At 40.1% G+C, this 18,664-nt stretch overlaps 1 protein-coding gene and 1 long non-coding RNA gene across 3 annotated transcripts in view; one reads left to right on the top strand and one right to left on the bottom strand.

The window, feature by feature from the left end:
• The window catches only part of LOC102309913, a 12,816-nt gene extending 11,389 nt beyond the window's left edge, over window positions 1-1,427 (top strand). For both annotated transcript variants that reach the window (XM_005923631.3, XM_005923632.3), the window contains exon 5: window positions 203-1,427. In XM_005923631.3, coding sequence (XP_005923693.1) covers window positions 203-525 — 323 coding nt within the window. In that variant the 3' untranslated portion in view covers window positions 526-1,427. The remainder of the gene's footprint in view (window positions 1-202) is intronic.
• Window positions 1-15,645, bottom strand: part of LOC106633219 — a 21,887-nt gene extending 6,242 nt beyond the window's left edge. The window contains exons 1-2 of the long non-coding RNA XR_001336346.2: window positions 14,675-15,645; window positions 13,723-13,790 (exon numbers count right to left, since the gene is read on the bottom strand). This is a non-coding gene — a long non-coding RNA (uncharacterized LOC106633219). The remainder of the gene's footprint in view (window positions 1-13,722; window positions 13,791-14,674) is intronic.
• Between the last annotated feature and the right edge of the window lie 3,019 nt (window positions 15,646-18,664).

Raw genomic sequence — 18,664 nt, 5'->3', positions numbered from 1 at the left:
CCCCCCACATACTGAGAAGGATAATGGTGTATACGTTAACTCACTTGATCCACCCTTCCCCTGTGGCCTCAAATCACACCTGACGTGAACATTTGTTTGATTACACAAAACAACAAGAAGAAGAAAAAGGTTAAAATCAATTGTTAAAAATGAATTTAAAGTAACTGAGTGATTAAAGAAACGTTCTCCATATTTCCTACAGATTCTGTTTCGAAACAAAATCGAAACAAAACCCTTACCCTGTGTGGAACGTCCATCATCGTCCAGGAAAACGGGACCTACTTCTTTTACGCCCAGGTGACCTTCAGGGAAGATTCACGGGAGAGACGTGTGTTTGTGGAAAGAACTGGCTTTCATGATAAGAAAACTAAGACACTGGCTAAGGGCATCTACCCGGCCTCATCAGAGAACTCAGTGTGGTTGGCCAAGATTGTCAAACTTAGACCGTTGGACAGTGTCAGCATAAACATAACAGGTGAAATTCTAAATGACGATACCTACTGGGGTGTCATCAAGCTTCAATAGAACTGGAGGTCTGGTTGGACTGGTATGTTACTTGTGGCCCTAAATAAACAAGTTAGAATAAAAGCAAACTGGATTTTTGAGCTAGATATTTAAATTGGAAATATTCTGCTCATCTCCAGCTGCATATTTTTATTCTTGGACTCACGTTTTTAAACAAAGTTTATTTTTTATTTTGTAAATTATTTGTTTTAGCCATTTAGCGCCATTCACTTCTGTCCAATAATAAGTGGTTTGTGAGCGCCCTCTGCTGCACCACCATCTGAACTGCAGACAGTTTTTGTACAGCGATAGGAAGATTCCCTCTGTCACCCCTGATATGCTCATATTAGGAATGACTGCCTTATATCACGTCACACTGACCCCCAATAGAATGTAATACACGGAATAATTATACATATTCTGACCTCATTTTTTTTTTAAAAAACACTGGTAATGTTTAACATGTTTAAACTATATATAAATATATATAAAAGGAAAAGGAATGGGTCCCCTTTAACTCTCACAATATAAAAAAATACTGCAAGGATTTGATCATGGTCTACAATTATTAAAGACTCTGTGGCTAACATGGAACACTACAATAAAGAAAAAAAACTCCATTATGCAGGTTTTAATATAGACTTTACTAACTGGCACCTCGTACTCTTGATAGGCCACATCTTCATAGTAAATAAAGGTCAAACAATCGTATACTGCATCAGTCCAACCTGAACAGAGTTTTAAAAATGCCAGCTGGTTCTGAGTTGTTTTTGAATTTTTAGGCCGACATGAATGTAAACTGTGAAAGTCATTGGAATAATTATGTTCCTTTTCACTGTTATGTGCTTCTGTAATTTATGTAATTGAGTATTCTATTTTGGTTGTTGAATTCTGCATATAGACGTTTAATAAAGATTATTGTAAACCAACCTGATGCACTTTTTATTTGCACGTTGCACTGCTGACTGGCCACGCGGTGGTGCCACTTCCCACCTAATCAAAGGCAGCATGAAGCCTTCGCACACCACAGCATCGTCTGTTCGGATGATCGTACACATCCTGCTATGACATTTCATTCAATGAAAAATGCTTAACACAGACCACAAATGCATTCTGAGAAACCTCAGAAGTGACATTAAAAAACATAAAACACGGCGCTGTTCATCTTTCGGGCCTGACATTAGTTCTACTCACAGGTATTCAACCGCTGTGATATTTACTTGTGCGTGTGCTGAGCAACAGCACAGGAAGCCACATATTTGGTGCAACCGTTACACTGCTTCCCCTTTACAACACCCTCAGACACCTTTGAGTTCACAGCACCCTCTGACCAGCTTCCCCTGAGGCAGTTTAGCTCATCTTAATATCATTTTTAGAATTAGAATGTAAAAATCATGAAGCTAGTCATACATGAATGTGTAAGTTTCACCCTTAATGTACTGGGACTGAAACTTAATAGAGCTCAGAGGCCGGAGTACATTACCCTCCAGGTCATCCACACACATGTGTTGTTAATAATCGTGACTTCTGAGGGCCAAAGAAGTATATTGGTAGATATTTGTTATATTCCTCCTAGATCCGAAAGGTGCAATATCATGAAATAAAAAGTAATTAGATAACATGTTAATTTAATTCTGAGATTTCAAGGTTTTACTGTTTATTTCAGTTCAATTTTAAATGAAAATCATCAAATACATATCATTAAACACACAGCAGTTAGCGCTGTTGCCTCAAAGCAAAAAGGCCCAGAGTTCCTCTGTTTGTTATTTTTAAGAAAGTCTGTTCTTGTACATTGTGGAATAATAGCCCGACCGAGCTATTATACATCATTTTGTGAGAGTGCATATACATTTAAGCTCATTAAATAATGGAAGCTCTGTTGACATACACTACTTTCCTGTCATGGTTTCTACTAAGCATTTCTCGCTCCTGTTTTGTTTGTCTCTGTGGAAAACTGGTCAGGCATAAATATAGGATGTAATGCTGACACTTCTCTGCAGTCCACAAGCTACACACTAATAAACTCCTAAACAATGAGGCTTGAAAGAAACTTTAAACACATAGTAGTCGGTAACTTCTCTGAAACTGCGAGGCCAAAGTCGGCAAGCTTGAGCTCCACGGATGAGACACGCTGGAGAATTTTGAAATACAATGAGTCTCTGTGTTCCCATCACCGGATCAAAGTGACATTTGGGAAAAAACTTCAGCAAAAGTTGACATTTTAACTTCCGCCCAATCAGAGCTGTAAATTAGAGAGTGAATAGCAGCCTCATAAAAAGCAGGGTGTAAATATTGATGTTATTGAACTGGCTCTAAAAAAGTCTCTCCTGCAGTTCTACCAGGCCTGATGCAACACAAATAAAGTACAATGAATGCCACATCTATTTTAATCGAAGCAGCACTGGACAGACTCGGCTGTGGGAAAACTAGAAAAAAATGACATCAGTTTGCTTTTTTAATAACAGTTACCAATCAGGTGGCAACCTCTGGGTATGAAAAACAAAGCCATCACACAAGTGCCGAGAGCTACATTTGCTCTAATGGTCATTGGAGGCGGACTCCAACCCCCACAGACTACACATAAAAGAAGAATGCCTATAGGCACTGTCATGTCACCAGCTGGTTTTATGACAAATTCCGACCCTCACATGTGAATATTGCAGTGGAAATTGAGAGTAATTCAACCAGGAAACATTTTTTTCTTTAACTTCATTGGACAACGTTTGTTGTAGAATTCACCAATTACGGTCATTTGTAGCCTTAATCTTCTGTCGATGGCTGACACCCGGTGTGGTCTTCTGCTGCTGTAGCCCGTCTGCTTCACAGTCTCATGTGTTATGTGTTCAGAGATGCTCGTGTCCGTACTTTGGTTTAAGAAGAGGTTATTTTAGTTACTGTTCCCTCCCTCTCAGCTCGAAGCAATTTGGCCATTCTCATCTAACCCAGGCATCAACAAAGCATTTTCACTCTGAGACCTGCGGCTCACTGGATATTTTCTGTCTTTCAGACCATTCTGTAAACCCTGGAGATGGTTGGTGTGGGAAAATCCCAGTGGATCAGCAGTTTCTGAAACACTCTGATCAGCCTGTCTGACACTAACAAAAGTGCCACGGTCAAAACCACTTAAATGTGCTCAGTTTGAACTTCACCAGGTTCACATGACTACATGGTTAAATGCAAGGTTCAACCGTTCAACAGCAGGGTGGACGGGTGTACCAAATAAAGTGGCATATGCCTGTTGACTAAGACTAATAAAATACCAGAGTTTGGGCGCTGCTATAGCAGATGATCAAAGGTCACTGCAGGCACCTGGGTTTGAGTCCACTCTGGACCATTTCCTGTGTCTTACCCCAAACTCTCTCTCTCTGCTTTCCTGTCTTTTCTAAATAATAATTCTCTAAATAATGAATGAATGTACAGCATTTCACTGCAGTGTTATGGCGTCATCATCCACATATATCACAGACGTTCCCCAGGCTCTGACGCTACTGTTCAGGAAGACACTCACTATGGGAGTGTAGCAATGACACCTGCTCAACAAGTTAATATTCACTTGAAAATGAGAGCATCCACCTTGTTACATCTTTAACACTGACTTCAGTCAACAAAGAAAAAAAATCCCTTCACGTTATCAGTGTTAACACCTCCCGCCTCTGGGTTTGGACAGAGGCTGTAACATGACATCATGTCTAACAGGTATCTCAGCTGTAATGTTGTCACGCTTTCTTACGACACTGGCTCCTTTGTTCTCTTCAGCCTTTGTTTATGGGGCTTGTCATTTGTATTAGCTGATTAGTCAGGCCTCTAATGGCATTTCGTGGCCCACAAAGAAACAGGAGCACTCCTGCCTGAGTGTGGAAAAGGGGAGCACGCAACTGTCTAGTTTCAACACAAGAGTGAGATTAGATCTAAGAAAACAAGTGGAGCTTCTAAGAACTCTCATGAAGAATTCAGGAAGCTGCTGATGGGGCACATTTTTTCTTGTTGTCCTGAGAATTTGCAGCACTTTATGGTAAAGGGTCAAGTTTGATTTTTTTCTGAGCTTATAAACAATGCTTCTTAATATAAAGGGCGTCTGAAAATCACCGTGAGAGTTTTTTCTGTTTGACATTTTAGATTTATAGATTTGACACCCACTACGAGTTCAGGTCTCGTCACCTAGTGGCAAAAGCATGTGACGATGCTCAACCACAGAACTGAGATAAAACGATGCTGTGTGTATACGATCCCGCGTGCATGTGTGTGTTTCTATATTACCTTCCCTTTTGTGTTTGTGTTGTTCTGAGCAGCCAAAGTCCACCTACACAGACCACCTGAAGACTTATTGTCTACTCAGCCCACAATGACACATTAAAAGTATCCAGACTGATGTGTATGACATCTACACAAGCTTATCTCCACTCATTCTTCCTGTCTGATATTGGCATGCACCATCAGATTGGATGAGAAGCGTCTTCAGGTTTTCTCTCAGATGTTCTGTGAGGTGCTCAGATCACTAATGGAAAACCAGAAACTTTTGCATTTACTGTTCAGTTCACATCAGCGTAGTGCCGAAAGGCGAACCATCTGGAGAAAGATTTCTTTAAGAACCTCTCTGCATGTGGCCACGGCTATCACTAAATTTACCCCTCACAGCATGAAGATACCACCACCGCTCTCCTCTGCAGGGACTGCATCAGCAGGGTACAGGTTGCTGGGATTTAACAGATACAGAGTTTGAAATTCTGCCCAGAGAGGGCAGTTTTTGCAACATGACATCAGAGAAAACCATTAAACACAGAGAGTCCTTTAGATGTTGCTTGGCAAACCAGATAAATACTCCTTTTACTCAGAGCTGCTACTCTTTAGCTGCTCCAAGATGAAAGCATGATTTATAGAGTGCTGCTCAGGTACTCTCACCTCTGTAGGAGAGTTCTTAAAGCCTTAAGATGAATATCGGGCTCTTGGTCGCATCCCCGAACAAGGCCTTCCTGCTCAGTTACTCAGTTTCACTGCGAAATCCAAATCTAGGAAAAGTCGGGTGGCACCAAATTTCTTCCAGTTCACATTTATTGAGGTCACTGCCCTCCTGCGAGCACTCGGTGCCGTACAAACTACAAAGAGTTCCTTGGACGTCATAGCTCAATATTTGTCCCAACATGCAGTATGAAATACATGGTCATGCCCAGTTAATTTAATTTGCCACAGATCGACTTTAATCAAGTTCTCGAGACACATCTGACAAATTAAAAGGAAAAGGAGCAGGATGCACCTGCCGACCGTCTGGAGACTCAGCAAAAGCCTGAAATAGGAGATAGTTTTAGTGCCAATATGAACATTTGTCGCAGTGCTTCACACATCTGCAGTCAGCTCAGAAACAGTACGTCCATGTCTGTTCTAACAGTGCATGCCAATACACAAACTCACTCTAACAATACAACTACAGTCTGTACATCAGGAGTGGGTGTTCTTTTTTCCTATAAACTTTTTCGATCCACAGTAGAAGTGGGCTGTGAGGCTAACGTTTCTGACAATAGGAAAATATTATACAGACGATATAATGTTAAACTGATTTCGCTTCCTTCATTCAGCTGTCTGTACCTGTAAAAAAGTGAAGTGGCTGAGACAGTCAGCCCACAGCGTCCCAACATGACAACTTTAATGCATTGCCATCAGGCCAAAAATACCAAAAGGAGCACAAATGCCAGTAATCCCAGTTACAGGGATCACCGCTCCCATTACAGTGGTTTGTAGATGTCACCTGCCCCCTTAAAGTGGACAGCTTTTCATTGTTACAGTACAAGAGGAAGTCTTCACAATACAGCTAACCAAATATAGCCATCTCATCGAAGAAACTGATGATGCAATAATTGAGCCGTCTGCGTGGCCTAAAGGGGACTGGTGCACTCACACAGTGTTGCAGTACATCTGTACAGCAGTGTTTGGCCTCTAACAGGAAGCTTTCGACCTTTAGCTGCTTGTACCTGGGGCCTCATTTGTAGCCTAAGTGGATGATCTAAGCAGAATACACGCAAAAGTGGCTATTTATAAAAGCGCTGTTTGATTTAGAGATGATCGCACAGGCTGAACTTGTCTTGCAGTTCATCAGTTCATAAGAAAGAAAGAAAGAAAGAAAGAAAGAAAGAAAGAAAGAAAGAAAGAAAGAAAGAAAGAAAAAGATCCTGTGGAGTTTTCTTATTATTGTTTCCTTCATTTCAGTGAAACCCGTCATGAGGTCAGAGAATTTACACAGGAGAAGACGGTACCCTCGTGACTACTCCTACATTATTGATGTTAGTCTGCCGGGTTTAAGCTACAGTTTAGGATAAGCTCATCTTGCTTCACCACGTGAGTTCTCTCTCTGCTTTATTCTGCGGGCTGATGTAATCACAACACTATTATGTTGAGAAAGCTGCAGTTAAATAAGAAAAAAACCCAATAAAGCTGAATTGTTACCCCTCCCTCTGAATACATTTATTAGAAGTTTCAACTTGCCTGAAGTCAAATTAGTAATGTAATTGAAATTCTTTGTATTAAAACTGGAAATTAAATCCACAAATAAATTACACACAATCACATCACACTCAGTTTACCCTCACTTCTATGTCTCCCCACATGCTTTGGAATAGATTCTAAGGTCTTACTGCTGATGCTAAGGCTCTCCATGGCCTCTCTCCGGGTTATGTATCTGACCTAGTTACATGTAAGTGGGTACGAAGCCTGAGATCCACAGTCACAGGCCTGTTTTCTAATAACTAAAGCAAAGCTTTTCTGTCAGAGGCCCAAAGCTACAAAATCAACTGCCTTAGGCTATCAGGTCAGCAGAGTCAGTGACCTCTCATAAATATGCTTTAACCAGCTGATTGATTTTATTTATCTGACTTTACACGGGATAGAAACACAAACAAACAACAACAAGACCTTGAAGGCCTGAAGCCAGATCTACAATTCTTCCACAACTTTTAATCCAGCTTGAGTTGAGACCTCTTTATTATTTATTTTACCTTAAATTAAAAGAGAACAATGACTTCCCTGTTATTTGTCATAAGAGCCTTTATTAAGAAATCTGAATGCAGAACAATGGTTCCAGGACTTAAATTTGACCAATCTCCTGTTCACGTCCAGACACATCCTGCTGCTGCTGCTGCTGCTGCTGCTGCTTGTTTTTTCTCTTCAGTATCTGATCTGCTTGTTTTCATGTGAAAGAGCTTTGTTTTGAAAAGTGCTCTTTCTTCTTCATGCTTTTGGATCCTCTATGTTGTCATCGGTCATTTTAGCCTTGAATTACAGTTGATCCATCAGCCATCATTGAGATGTTGTTTCTTCATAACAGTCATATTTGTTATTTGGCTCTTGTTGCTACAACCAAAGCATGTTGTAATTATGAACTGTTGTATCATATTTTTAGATCAAGGAGGAAGGAAATGTACACTAATGCATTATCACCTTGTCACACCACCCCTAATGACAGCATCGGTAGTTTACTATGACTAGTTAAAAATACTACAGATGATAAAGCTACGAGCAGTAAGCCGTAGTATTTTAGGCTCAAGAATGATTATTAACCTTTTCCACAGAGTTTAAACACTGACTGTAAGGACTATTAAAACTAGCACCGCACACAGGGGTGAGGTGACCGTTTTTTAAGCCATCCGGTCCTGTTGATTTCCTCTCACACATATTACTAAAAACGGCCCGTACCTGCTGTGGTCACACTTTTAGCCTGTACGAGGAAAGAGGTCACAGTGTACATCTTCAGGCTCCTCCCGAGAGAAGTCCTGTGTTTCAGATCCCCTACACAGTTTATCAGCTCTGTATTGCTCATCCACTGGGGTAATTTACTTCCTTTTAAGGTTCATCTTTGTGTTTTTCATACCTTCGCATAAGGTTTCCCACGGTGTTTCACTCTTGTCTTCCTCATAAGATGATGGGTTTTTTTGTGCTGTATTTCTAAAAGTCAACTTCCTTCTGTTAACAGTTTTCACCCTTCTCGGTGATGAGTGACATTATGTGACATATTGTAGGGAAAGTGTAAAAAAGAACCACAGGATAGGATAGGATATGTATTCACTGGGTGATTAGTCAAGCCATCCGAGTGTGCCATTAGAAAAAGATTAAAAGTCTTACTGTAGACACTAAATTTGATATATATATATATATATATAAAATATATACATATATATACATTATGTGTGCTTTCACCATTGTGATTTTAAATCTATAAAAAGATAAAGTCAAAAGTAAACGGCCTGGATGTTTTCTGAAGTAGACACCTACAGCTGCCTTGGCCAGTGTAAAGTTATTTCCAGTTTTTGGGGGGGGTTGTCCTGCCTCTTAGGCTCCATGTTACATTAATGTTATTCTTAATCTGAAGTCTACAAGGTGAAAAAACAACAGACAAAGAACATTTTCTGTTTTTGTCCCAGAAGTTCCCCATTCTGCTGAGTTTGCGAACATCCTGTTTTGTTAAACCTAAGCTTTTTACTACATTCACACAAGAAATTAAATCTTCAGCTCACCCTTAAAGAGGACCTTTTAAATATTGTTTTAATGACAGGTGCTTATATAAGACAAGTTTAAAATAATTAGGTCAGAATATGTACAAGTGCTCAAGGACCCACTCACATCCTGGGCCACCTGATCTCAGGAATTCGCATGATAAGGTGGGGCCAGGTTTCACAATGAGCTCACCCGAAACTCTGGCTGATTGGGACCCACACCCAGTTTCACACCTTGGCTCAGGCGATTAGAGGATCATCAGGGGGTCCTTTTGTCCCTCTGTGGGGGGTTACTCCCACTAGGTTTATATCTGGGACTCTCCACCATTTGACCTTAGAACTGAAGAAGCTTCTCGGATGAGATGTGAAACGTCTTCAAGCAACTTAAAGAAGTCCAGATGCTTTTCTTTGCAAGCTCCTTTGACTAAGTGCTCACTTATTTTCTACATTAACCCATGTATGTAACACCACGCAGAGGGGATATCGCCAATATGGTCATCTTAGGACACGTAGGGGCTGAGGACCAGTGAGCAATCAGCTGGCAATCACAGGCCGTACGGTAAAAGTGTGTATTCCTTGATCAGTTTGTGAGTGAGTCTCCTCCTTTGTTGCCACAGACACCAGCAGTTTGCAGACGGCGACTACAATACTCGCAAAGCACCAAGCGCAAAACCTTGCAACAAAATGGAAAATGTTCACCTCCAAGTAAGAAATTATACCACACTGGTCTAACCAACGCATTTCAAAAGGCACAACTTTTACTTTGTATTCTCCCATTCCTGGTTATACTTTTTCCGTTAAACACTCTTTCCGAGTTTCACTACAGCTCAGACAGAAATTTCTTCCCGTGCAAACTATGGGCCACTGAAGGATTCTGTTGGTGACCAAAAAAGTCACAAGGAAATATATGGTGCTGCACCTAACCAGCTGACCTCATTCACCTGGCAAGCAGCAGCAACAACTTGCCAGCTAGTAGGAGAATACACATTTTCCTCTTTGACACTTGTTGCCAAGTAGGTAACAGCTCGCCAGCAGGAGGTGAACTCAGCAAAATTCTCACAAAAGTGAGTACACCCCTCACACTTTTGTAAATATTCTGTTATATCATTTCATGGGACAGCACTGAGGATATGACACTTTGATACGATGTAAAGTAGTCAGTGTACAACTTGTACAACTGTGTAGATTTGCTGTCACCTCTAAATAAGTCAACACACAGCCATTATGCCTAAACTGCTGGCAACAAAAGTGAGCACACCCCTAAGTGAAAATGTCCAAACTGTGCTCGACTAGCCATTTTCCCTCCCTGGTGTCATGTGACTCATTAGTGTTACAAGGCCTCAAGTGTGTTGAATATGGTGTTATTGCTCTCACACTCTCTCATATTGGTCACTGGAAGTCTAACATGGCACATAATGGGAAAGAATTCTCTAAGGAACTGAAAAAAGGAATTGTTACTCTACATAAAGATGGCCTAGGCTATAAGAATATACCCAGCACCCTGAAACTGAGCTGCAGCAGTTTCAGGGTGCATACATACAGCCGTTTAACAGGACAGGTTCCACTCAGAACAACCCTCAAAGAGCACATCAAGAGTGTGTGGTGGCAACCAGGTGGGGAGTGCAAAGACAGGTGTGTCTTGCCTACAGTCAAGCATGGTGGTGGGATGTCATTTTTGGGGGCTGCATGAGTGCTGCTGGTACTGGGGAGCTACAGTTAACCATGAATGCCAACATGTACTGTGACACACTGAAGCATGATCGTGTACTTAAACTGTATCTTGGCTGATGTCGCTAATGTGTCTATATTAACGGCAGTGCTGATTTTGTCTTTGTGTGTTAAAGATTTCCAATCAGTGAAACATGGAAACCTGCATTTTGATGCCGCCCGGTCTCTGTTTCACAGCGTGTGGCTATAATTGCCTGTGATTCCCTTTAAAGGTTATCTGAAAAGGACAGCTCTCTTTTGTTGTTTGTTTTTTGAACTCAATTTCCGATGACCAATGACACTAAAAGGTACTTTTTATTTTTTCTTAGCTAATTTTCAACCTTTGGAATACGCGCAGTGACATGACGAGGACATTCACCCAAATTGGCCAACTTTCCACCACAGTATGACCTTTGATCCCTAAGAGATACATCTATTTGGTGGACTCAAGTATGTAAGTGAAAAAGGCCACTTCCTAATATGTCATTTACACTTCCTGTTTAATGCACGCCACCAATACGGCATGTAATGATGTGATTTTTCATGCAATAATACAAAGAGGAGGGAAATGTTTCCTTTAACAGATATTCCCCACAGTCACTCACCTGACTCCAAATCATGTTGATGAGATAAATATACACTTTTTGTTTTGCTCGATTGTGGCACTGATCACATGTTTATCCTCATGTTCAATCAGCTGTCTGTCAAGTGATGGTGTAACTGTATCAGGGGTAAAGGCTGGACCTGCACATTTACAAAGTCAAACTCCATGTTACTTTACAGCAAGTGTGGGAGGAAACCTCTGACAAAAAAAATGTAATTTATGCAATGCAGGAATTGATGGCCCAGAGATTACAGAAGTAAATGCGAAACTGGGAAAGCCTACATGCTCTGGTAGACATAAAAGGTCAAAGAGTATAAAATTTACTGTCAGTACTGTATGTCTTAGTCACCCTCCTTACTCATAGCAAGTAAACCTAAACAAATTCAAAGTGAAACCACCTCTGGAAAGATTTTCTTTGCAGCTGAAACACAAATCTCTCTGCAGAGATGCTCATCTGTGCGCCATCATAATGATACTAATTTGAGTCTAAAGCTGCACTCTTTGTGCAGTGAATAACAAAATCAAAGTGTTTGAATAATGACCTTGTCAGCTGGCAACAGAAACAAACAAGACGATACACATCTACCAGGAGTAAGGGCATCTGCTTTTCGTGCAAACAGTCAGTCGCAGCAAGCTTTTAAGCTACAAAACAGTTAATAAAGTTTATTTCAGAAAAGATTATTTCCCAGTAAATTTTTATAACGATACTAAAGTCACAATGGTTCCTAAACTTTGGGGTTGGCCCCACTGATGGGGACTTTCTCTCCCCACAGCAGGTGGAGAAAACATGGACTGAAACTAAGCAGTATAACCTGAGGGGGCTTTACTGACTTCTACTGATGAAGATCTTGTTAACCATCATTTCACATGGACATGCTTGAAATAACTACTGAGCAGCATTCGGTGCTTTACAGAAACAGATAACACACACACTCACACACGATACAATCATGTGTACATCACACACACAAACATCATGTTGTGAATTTAAACTGAAAGATAAAAAAAATAAAAGAAGCTGGTTTATCAATTAAAATGGGGGCAAAGTCAAGTTAAAAGTAAAGAACAGTTCAGCAGCTAAAAAGGGAAAAGTCTTTGACACAAATAAAAGAGCTAAATTGCCTTCTGTTGTGATTCGGCTCCGTACAAATGAAATTAAACTGAACCCTTAAATTAAAAGTGTAAATTAAAATATTTTTAACAAGAAGCTATTCTGCTTTTTTTTTTTTTTTTAAATCACATGAATAGTAAAACTGCGTTTTTATTACATTTAAGAAATTTTGGAAGTAAGTTTTTTTGGTTTTTTTTTAATGTTTGTGTGGAACGATTATAGAGTGCAGCAAAAATAGCTACTGGCATGTTTAGGCCGATGCTGACCAGTCACTGCAGAATTCAGCAGAATGTGTAGAAATGACTAAGAAACAGCTTTATGATCCAAATGTATGTAGTTATTTAGGGGTTTTTAGATTGAATTTATTTAGAAATTGATTTTCACTACCTCGACACTTAAAATTTCCCACCCGGAGCTCCTTTTTCCAGGTAAATTATGATCTCCATTATGAATGCTTCCCATCTGATCTAATCACTGGATTGTTTAAATGTGTGAGAATGATTTTCTAGAAGCTCAGCAGATAAACATGATGGTGGGTTACTCCACAGACCATTATGAGAACAGTCATGAGTCATTTTTCTGTTGGATCTGGAGTCGGGACACAAAGAGCTACAATAAACGGAAGCCAAGAACTGGAGGATAGAGCAGAACGACAAAGGGACATCCTGAAAGATAAGGTGCAACACTCAAGCTGAGTGCTCCTTCACTACTCTGCTGAGAGAGAAGCCTCGGGCTCGTAGTGTCACAGTGGCGACACCCATCTTATATATACGGTCTACGCTCTCATCTCTAACCCTCGGCTGCAGTGCAGCAAAACACCAGTTTAAAGAAAAACTGGTTGTGCGCTGAGAACCATGGTGTTACTCAAGAGTTGCACACAGGTATTCTTATGATTGGGTGACACTACTGACACAACCACAAAAACAAGAGAACCCTGCCACAGAGTCTGCTGCACACTGTTTCACACGCCGTCCAACCCAGACACTGTGGTAAAGGTGCTTTCAGAACATGCCTCTGACTGGCTGAAGTACGACGCCACGTGTGGCGTCTTGCAAATGGACAGGGACAGAGTTTCGAAGGCACATATGTGTGTCAAACAGAATGAAAACAGCGTAGATAAAATCAACTAAACTTTCCCTTTCAGAGTGATCTCAATGTCAAAACAACGTAGAACCACGCAAATGCCAAAGAAGGTTACTCTGGAACGCTGCACCACAACTAAACCTTTTTTTCCAAAGATAATTTGCTGATAGAGTTTATAGTGGTCTTGTAGCAGTTTCAGTCACTCTTGCACACTTCACCCATTATGGAACTCTTACCTTTAGTTCCAAGAAACTGAAGACGCTGTGCCTATCTCAGGCTCCTCCAGTCTGCAAAATAGCACAGACTAAACAGAATGATAAGGGCACAAAGAGATTCAGTCACAACCAGCAAGCAAGGACAACCAGGGCGCACTTTCAGTATATTTGACCAGATTCATATGCTGAGTTCTTTTTTCATTTCAATAATTTAGGCTTTTACACTTTCTTGTGAAATAAAGAAGCCCTACAGGAAATTTGTAAGTTGTAATCTTGACTTCCACAAAGTGAAAAACATAATAATAATAATAAAATACATCCAGCGGTTGCATTTCTCCTCTAATATTGTTGCTTCTTGAGGTAGAAACTGTGGTCATCTTGGAAAGTCTTTTGAAAATTCAAGTGGTTAATGGGATTTTTTTCATATTATTTGTTGTAAATGGACACACATGCACATTTTGGTGCTTGCATCCACTTTTAAAAGATTGTTAGAGTAATACCCCCACAAGACTGAGGAGGGAAAGTTTAGCTGCAAAGAGTGAAACCTGATAAAACTAGACTTTTTTTAAAAAAAGAGGAAGAAATTCTCAGTTCTCTAGTGCAGCCAGTAAAGGTCATATCTCCTCTTCCTCAGCAGTACCAGCACATGTTAAATGCAAAACTGTTCAGTGCTTCATAAATGTAAACAAATCAGCATGAATGAAGTCATGTAGGTGATTACATCAGCCAGCAGGTATGACCAGGTGGAGTTTCCATAACCTGTCCTGCTACATGTGCTTCCGGTGACGCGTTTCTCTTGTTTTCTTCTGGTTATTAATCATTTTAAATGAAAACCTTTTCAAATTATTCATGTAAAATCACATTTAAGGCTTGAAATTGACCCTCAGAGACACAAATAGCACATGTAGGCTTAATACGCCTTTAAGCGCATTCCATAGTTAAAGTTTGGTAAGTATAAACACAATATACTCACCACATGGTTAAGTTCTGTGCATGTAGTTAAAGACAACCAGACAAGCACTAACAAGTCAGATTACCATGAGAATAATTTCGAGGTAGAACTGAAAGTGAGCATGCCCAGTACGTCAGTACAGGAGCCAAACCACAACAAAGCTTTCTAGGTGCAAGTTGAAGCAGGAAGTCATTCTAATACACACTTTGCAACTGACACACAGGTACGGCAAATATCTGGGTCGCCTTTCACTGTGAAACGGGTCTGATGAGCCTGTGGGGTTTGAATGTTTCCCTGTGTGCCCTCAATGTGGCAACATAATAGAATTTCCCTCCTCACAGGAATGATACAATCCCTTAAAAATACAAAGGATCTTTCTCTGATGTAAGCAAGCAAGGAATTTATTTATGTAGCACATTTCGTCATATAGTTTCAAAGTGAGATTAGTGAGATGGTAATGGCCTGATTTTAAGGCCACTGGAAGTGGAAATGTATCCAGTAAAGTCTGAAAGATTTGAACACACACACACACACATACTGACACAATGTTTGCACAAACCAGCTTCTTTTAAGCTTCATTGTCTCGGTGGTATTTCTTCCACTACACCCGGCTCATTTATTTCTTATCATTTACTTAAATTGATGTGACCCCTGAGTCAGCTTGCTTCATGGATATGGCTGAATAACGTTAAGCTTAAGATAACCATCAAATCCTGTCTGTTATGCGGAAGAAAAATGAGGAGGCAAACCACTTAATCATAAGTGAAGCGTAACTTCTTGGCAGAGGTTTGTAGGCCACCAGACTGTAGAGTCTAGAAAGAGCGGAAGCCACGCTACATTTGTGGTAGAACCTCATATCGACCTGGTTTATTCCCTTACACATCTGAGCCCACATACCCCGAAGAGGGAATGACAAGAAGGAAACCAAAACTATAAGATGTGGATTTTTTGCTTCTTCTAAACCTGCACCTGTGCATGTGTCATCACACACATCTGAATACGAGGCTCAGCTCATAATCCTACACTAAACAACTTGTTCGCCTACAACAGCTTCCCCTCCCTCAACATCCTCCCACCCGGCTTCCTTCCAACCTTTCCTGCCCTGAGCTTATCTGAGCCGGCTTTACTGCTGAGCTTCACCGTGCGATGACCGCATATTCCTGGGATTGCATGATGCAACCAGGGAGCAAAATCAGCAAAGAACAAAAAAAAGCTTTTTGATGGCTTTACGGATACCATGAGGGTTACATGTGGGGAATGTGTCACCGTGTTTTTGGGACTGGCCTGACAAAGATTCGGAAAGTCAGGAAAAGGGAAAGGCACAAAGATACGAAAGCTCAAACTGAGGAGGTTTCATTTTCGGTGATATTTTTCCCAGTTCAATGAAAAGAGGCATTTGTGAAATCCGTGGGATTCAGTGAGTCATATGTTAAAGGTCACACTTTCTTTTGTTGGGAAACTATATATCCATACAGATTTAAATGAGCTGATTAGTAAAGGCAGGGGAAATCACAGACAAACACATTTTTAGAAAAGGAAATGAGTGTAACTTTGTGTCTAGATTCTTTATTTATATTCAGGTATTTCACAGTAATTGTTTACAGTGAAGAAGATCTATTTCTTCCATTTGGTGGAGAAGGACTCCTCCGTGTCTATCATGGAAAATGTTATTCCGAAGTTTGTCTATTCACACTGCGAGGTGCATACTGTATTTTGATGTTATTTTTCTCTCATGGGAACTAGCAAAACATATAAACAAGAAGATAACACAAAGCCACACAGGTTGATCACAGAGCGGTTAGTGGACGATCACAGAGGGGGAAACAAAAGAAGTCAAAAACGACTACAAACAAATAAAAATAAAAAATCAGAAAGTGGAGGGAAAAAAGGGGGGGGGGGGGGGGGTAACCCAAAATCAAAACAAACAACCAATACAAAATCAAATCTGGCAAAAAGATGAGCACAAAGACAAAAGGAACCACGACAAAAACCTAAAAGACTACAAAGAGTAAAAAGTAATGACTAGAAAGCAAAAGTGGCAATAATAATGAGATTCAAAATTCTTTTTTTTAATGTGTACAATGATCCAAGGGATGGTCACAGAAACCAAACGAAACAATACGGAAAATGCAAATAAGCACAAAAATGGCCAAAAAGTGATGATGAAAAAAAGAGGCAAAACATAATCACAGTATTACAGCTAGGAACATAAAGTCACAATAAAAATGCAAAATAACACTAAACAGACAGAAAACTGAAAATAACTGCATTAAGGAGGCACCCAATCACCACACACCACTGAAAACCAGCCCTAAAGGCATAAAAATGACCACAATGACCAGAATAAATCACAATAAAAATGCAAATTGGCTACAAACAAAGGAAAAGATTGTCGTAGGCCTAATACAGAGAGGCAATAAATCAGAAAACAACCTGCTAACCTCACGCGCATGCCTCTGGATGTGGGAGGAAGCCTGACTACCTGGAGAGACAGAGAACATGGAGCGTGCACTCAGAAAGGCCCCAGCCAGGCGGCAGATTTGAACCAGGGACCCCGTTACTGTGAGGCAACAGTGCTAACCACTGCACCCCTCGCAAGAAGGTTAAAAAGAATGACCACATTATAATTTTTCAGGATTTAAATATATCAGAGAGTGTAACATATCATGGCCAAAATACAATATTTTATTTTCATATTTTCAAAAGACCAAAAAGTAGTTTAACTGATTAACACCAATGCGACCACAGAGTCTCCAACACCGCTACTTGAAGTGATCCTACACACAAATATTTGTGCTATAATTAAGTCTGAGTTTGGTTTTTATTCCTGTTTCATTGGGAAATACGAAGAACCGGTGTCTTTATGTAAGCTGAGTCTCACATAAAGACACTGATTCAGTGTCTTTAGAGTCGGGGATGGTACCTATAGACGAGCTTCCTGTCTTTGCACACCGGATATCATAACCAAGAGCTTCTTTTGGAGAATCTCGTTATGAATAATCGAAAAGAGGTGGGTGAGTGAGAGGGAGGAACTGTAGACAGTATGCATGCATTTGACAGTGTGTGTGTGTGTGTGTGTGTGTGTGTCATGTGGGTGCATATGATAATGGTGAAAATGATATCATCCGGCAACATCTTGCGGTTGGTTTGTGTTTGCATGTTGGAATGAAAAAGTCAAAGCCAGACACGGAGGTGCAATTTCACTGCTGATTTCACACATGACATGCACACACTTTCTGCTGCGTTAATATTCAGCGTCACAGCACTCCAGTCCTTTCAGGTTTATAAGATACACACATTCACAATCCCCCCGATGACACACTGGTGGCTCCCCCTTCCACACTACCGAAGTGATAATCAAGCATCAAGAATATATTACTGAGCAACTTGGCCCAAAAACAAAACAACAAAAACAACCATACAATACACAAAATGACCACAGAGTCAAAAGGATCACAAAAAGGAACACACAAAATCCGATACATAGAAGAGACAAAATAAAACAAACATGCAAAAAAACTATCAAGAAAACATTTAAAAAATGACATTTAATCAAACAGAGACAAAACTAACAACAAAAATGTGAAATATTTGCACAAAATGGCCAAAGAGACAAACAAAACCAACACACGCAGCAACAAAAGAAACACAAAATAACACAAAGTCAGAAAAAAATGACCAAAAAAGATGGAAAATAACCCACACGAGACAAAAATGAGAAAAAAAGAATGGAATAAAAAATCATGGAATATTGTTACAAAAAGAAACGCAATGACTAAAGAGAGACAAGCAAGACAACATGCTCACCATCATAACAACACAAAACAGACATGCAAAATAACCAGGAAGAGATGGGAAAAGATCAAATGTTACTGGAAACAACACAAAACAACCAACAAGTAGATTTGTTTTATTTTTACTTTGAATTTGATTCAATTTTATTAATAAAGCACCAAATCACAACAGTCGCCTCAAAGAGCTTTATATAGGAAGGTAGACCCTACAATAATA

This window comes from Haplochromis burtoni, unplaced genomic scaffold (genome assembly GCF_018398535.1).
Source record: "Haplochromis burtoni strain Fernald_Lab_line unplaced genomic scaffold, NCSU_Asbu1 Contig_64, whole genome shotgun sequence".
Lineage (NCBI taxonomy): Eukaryota > Metazoa > Chordata > Actinopteri > Cichliformes > Cichlidae > Haplochromis > Haplochromis burtoni.
The sequence above is the reverse complement of the archived record's forward strand: the minus strand, read 5'-3'. Positions and strand labels throughout refer to the sequence as shown.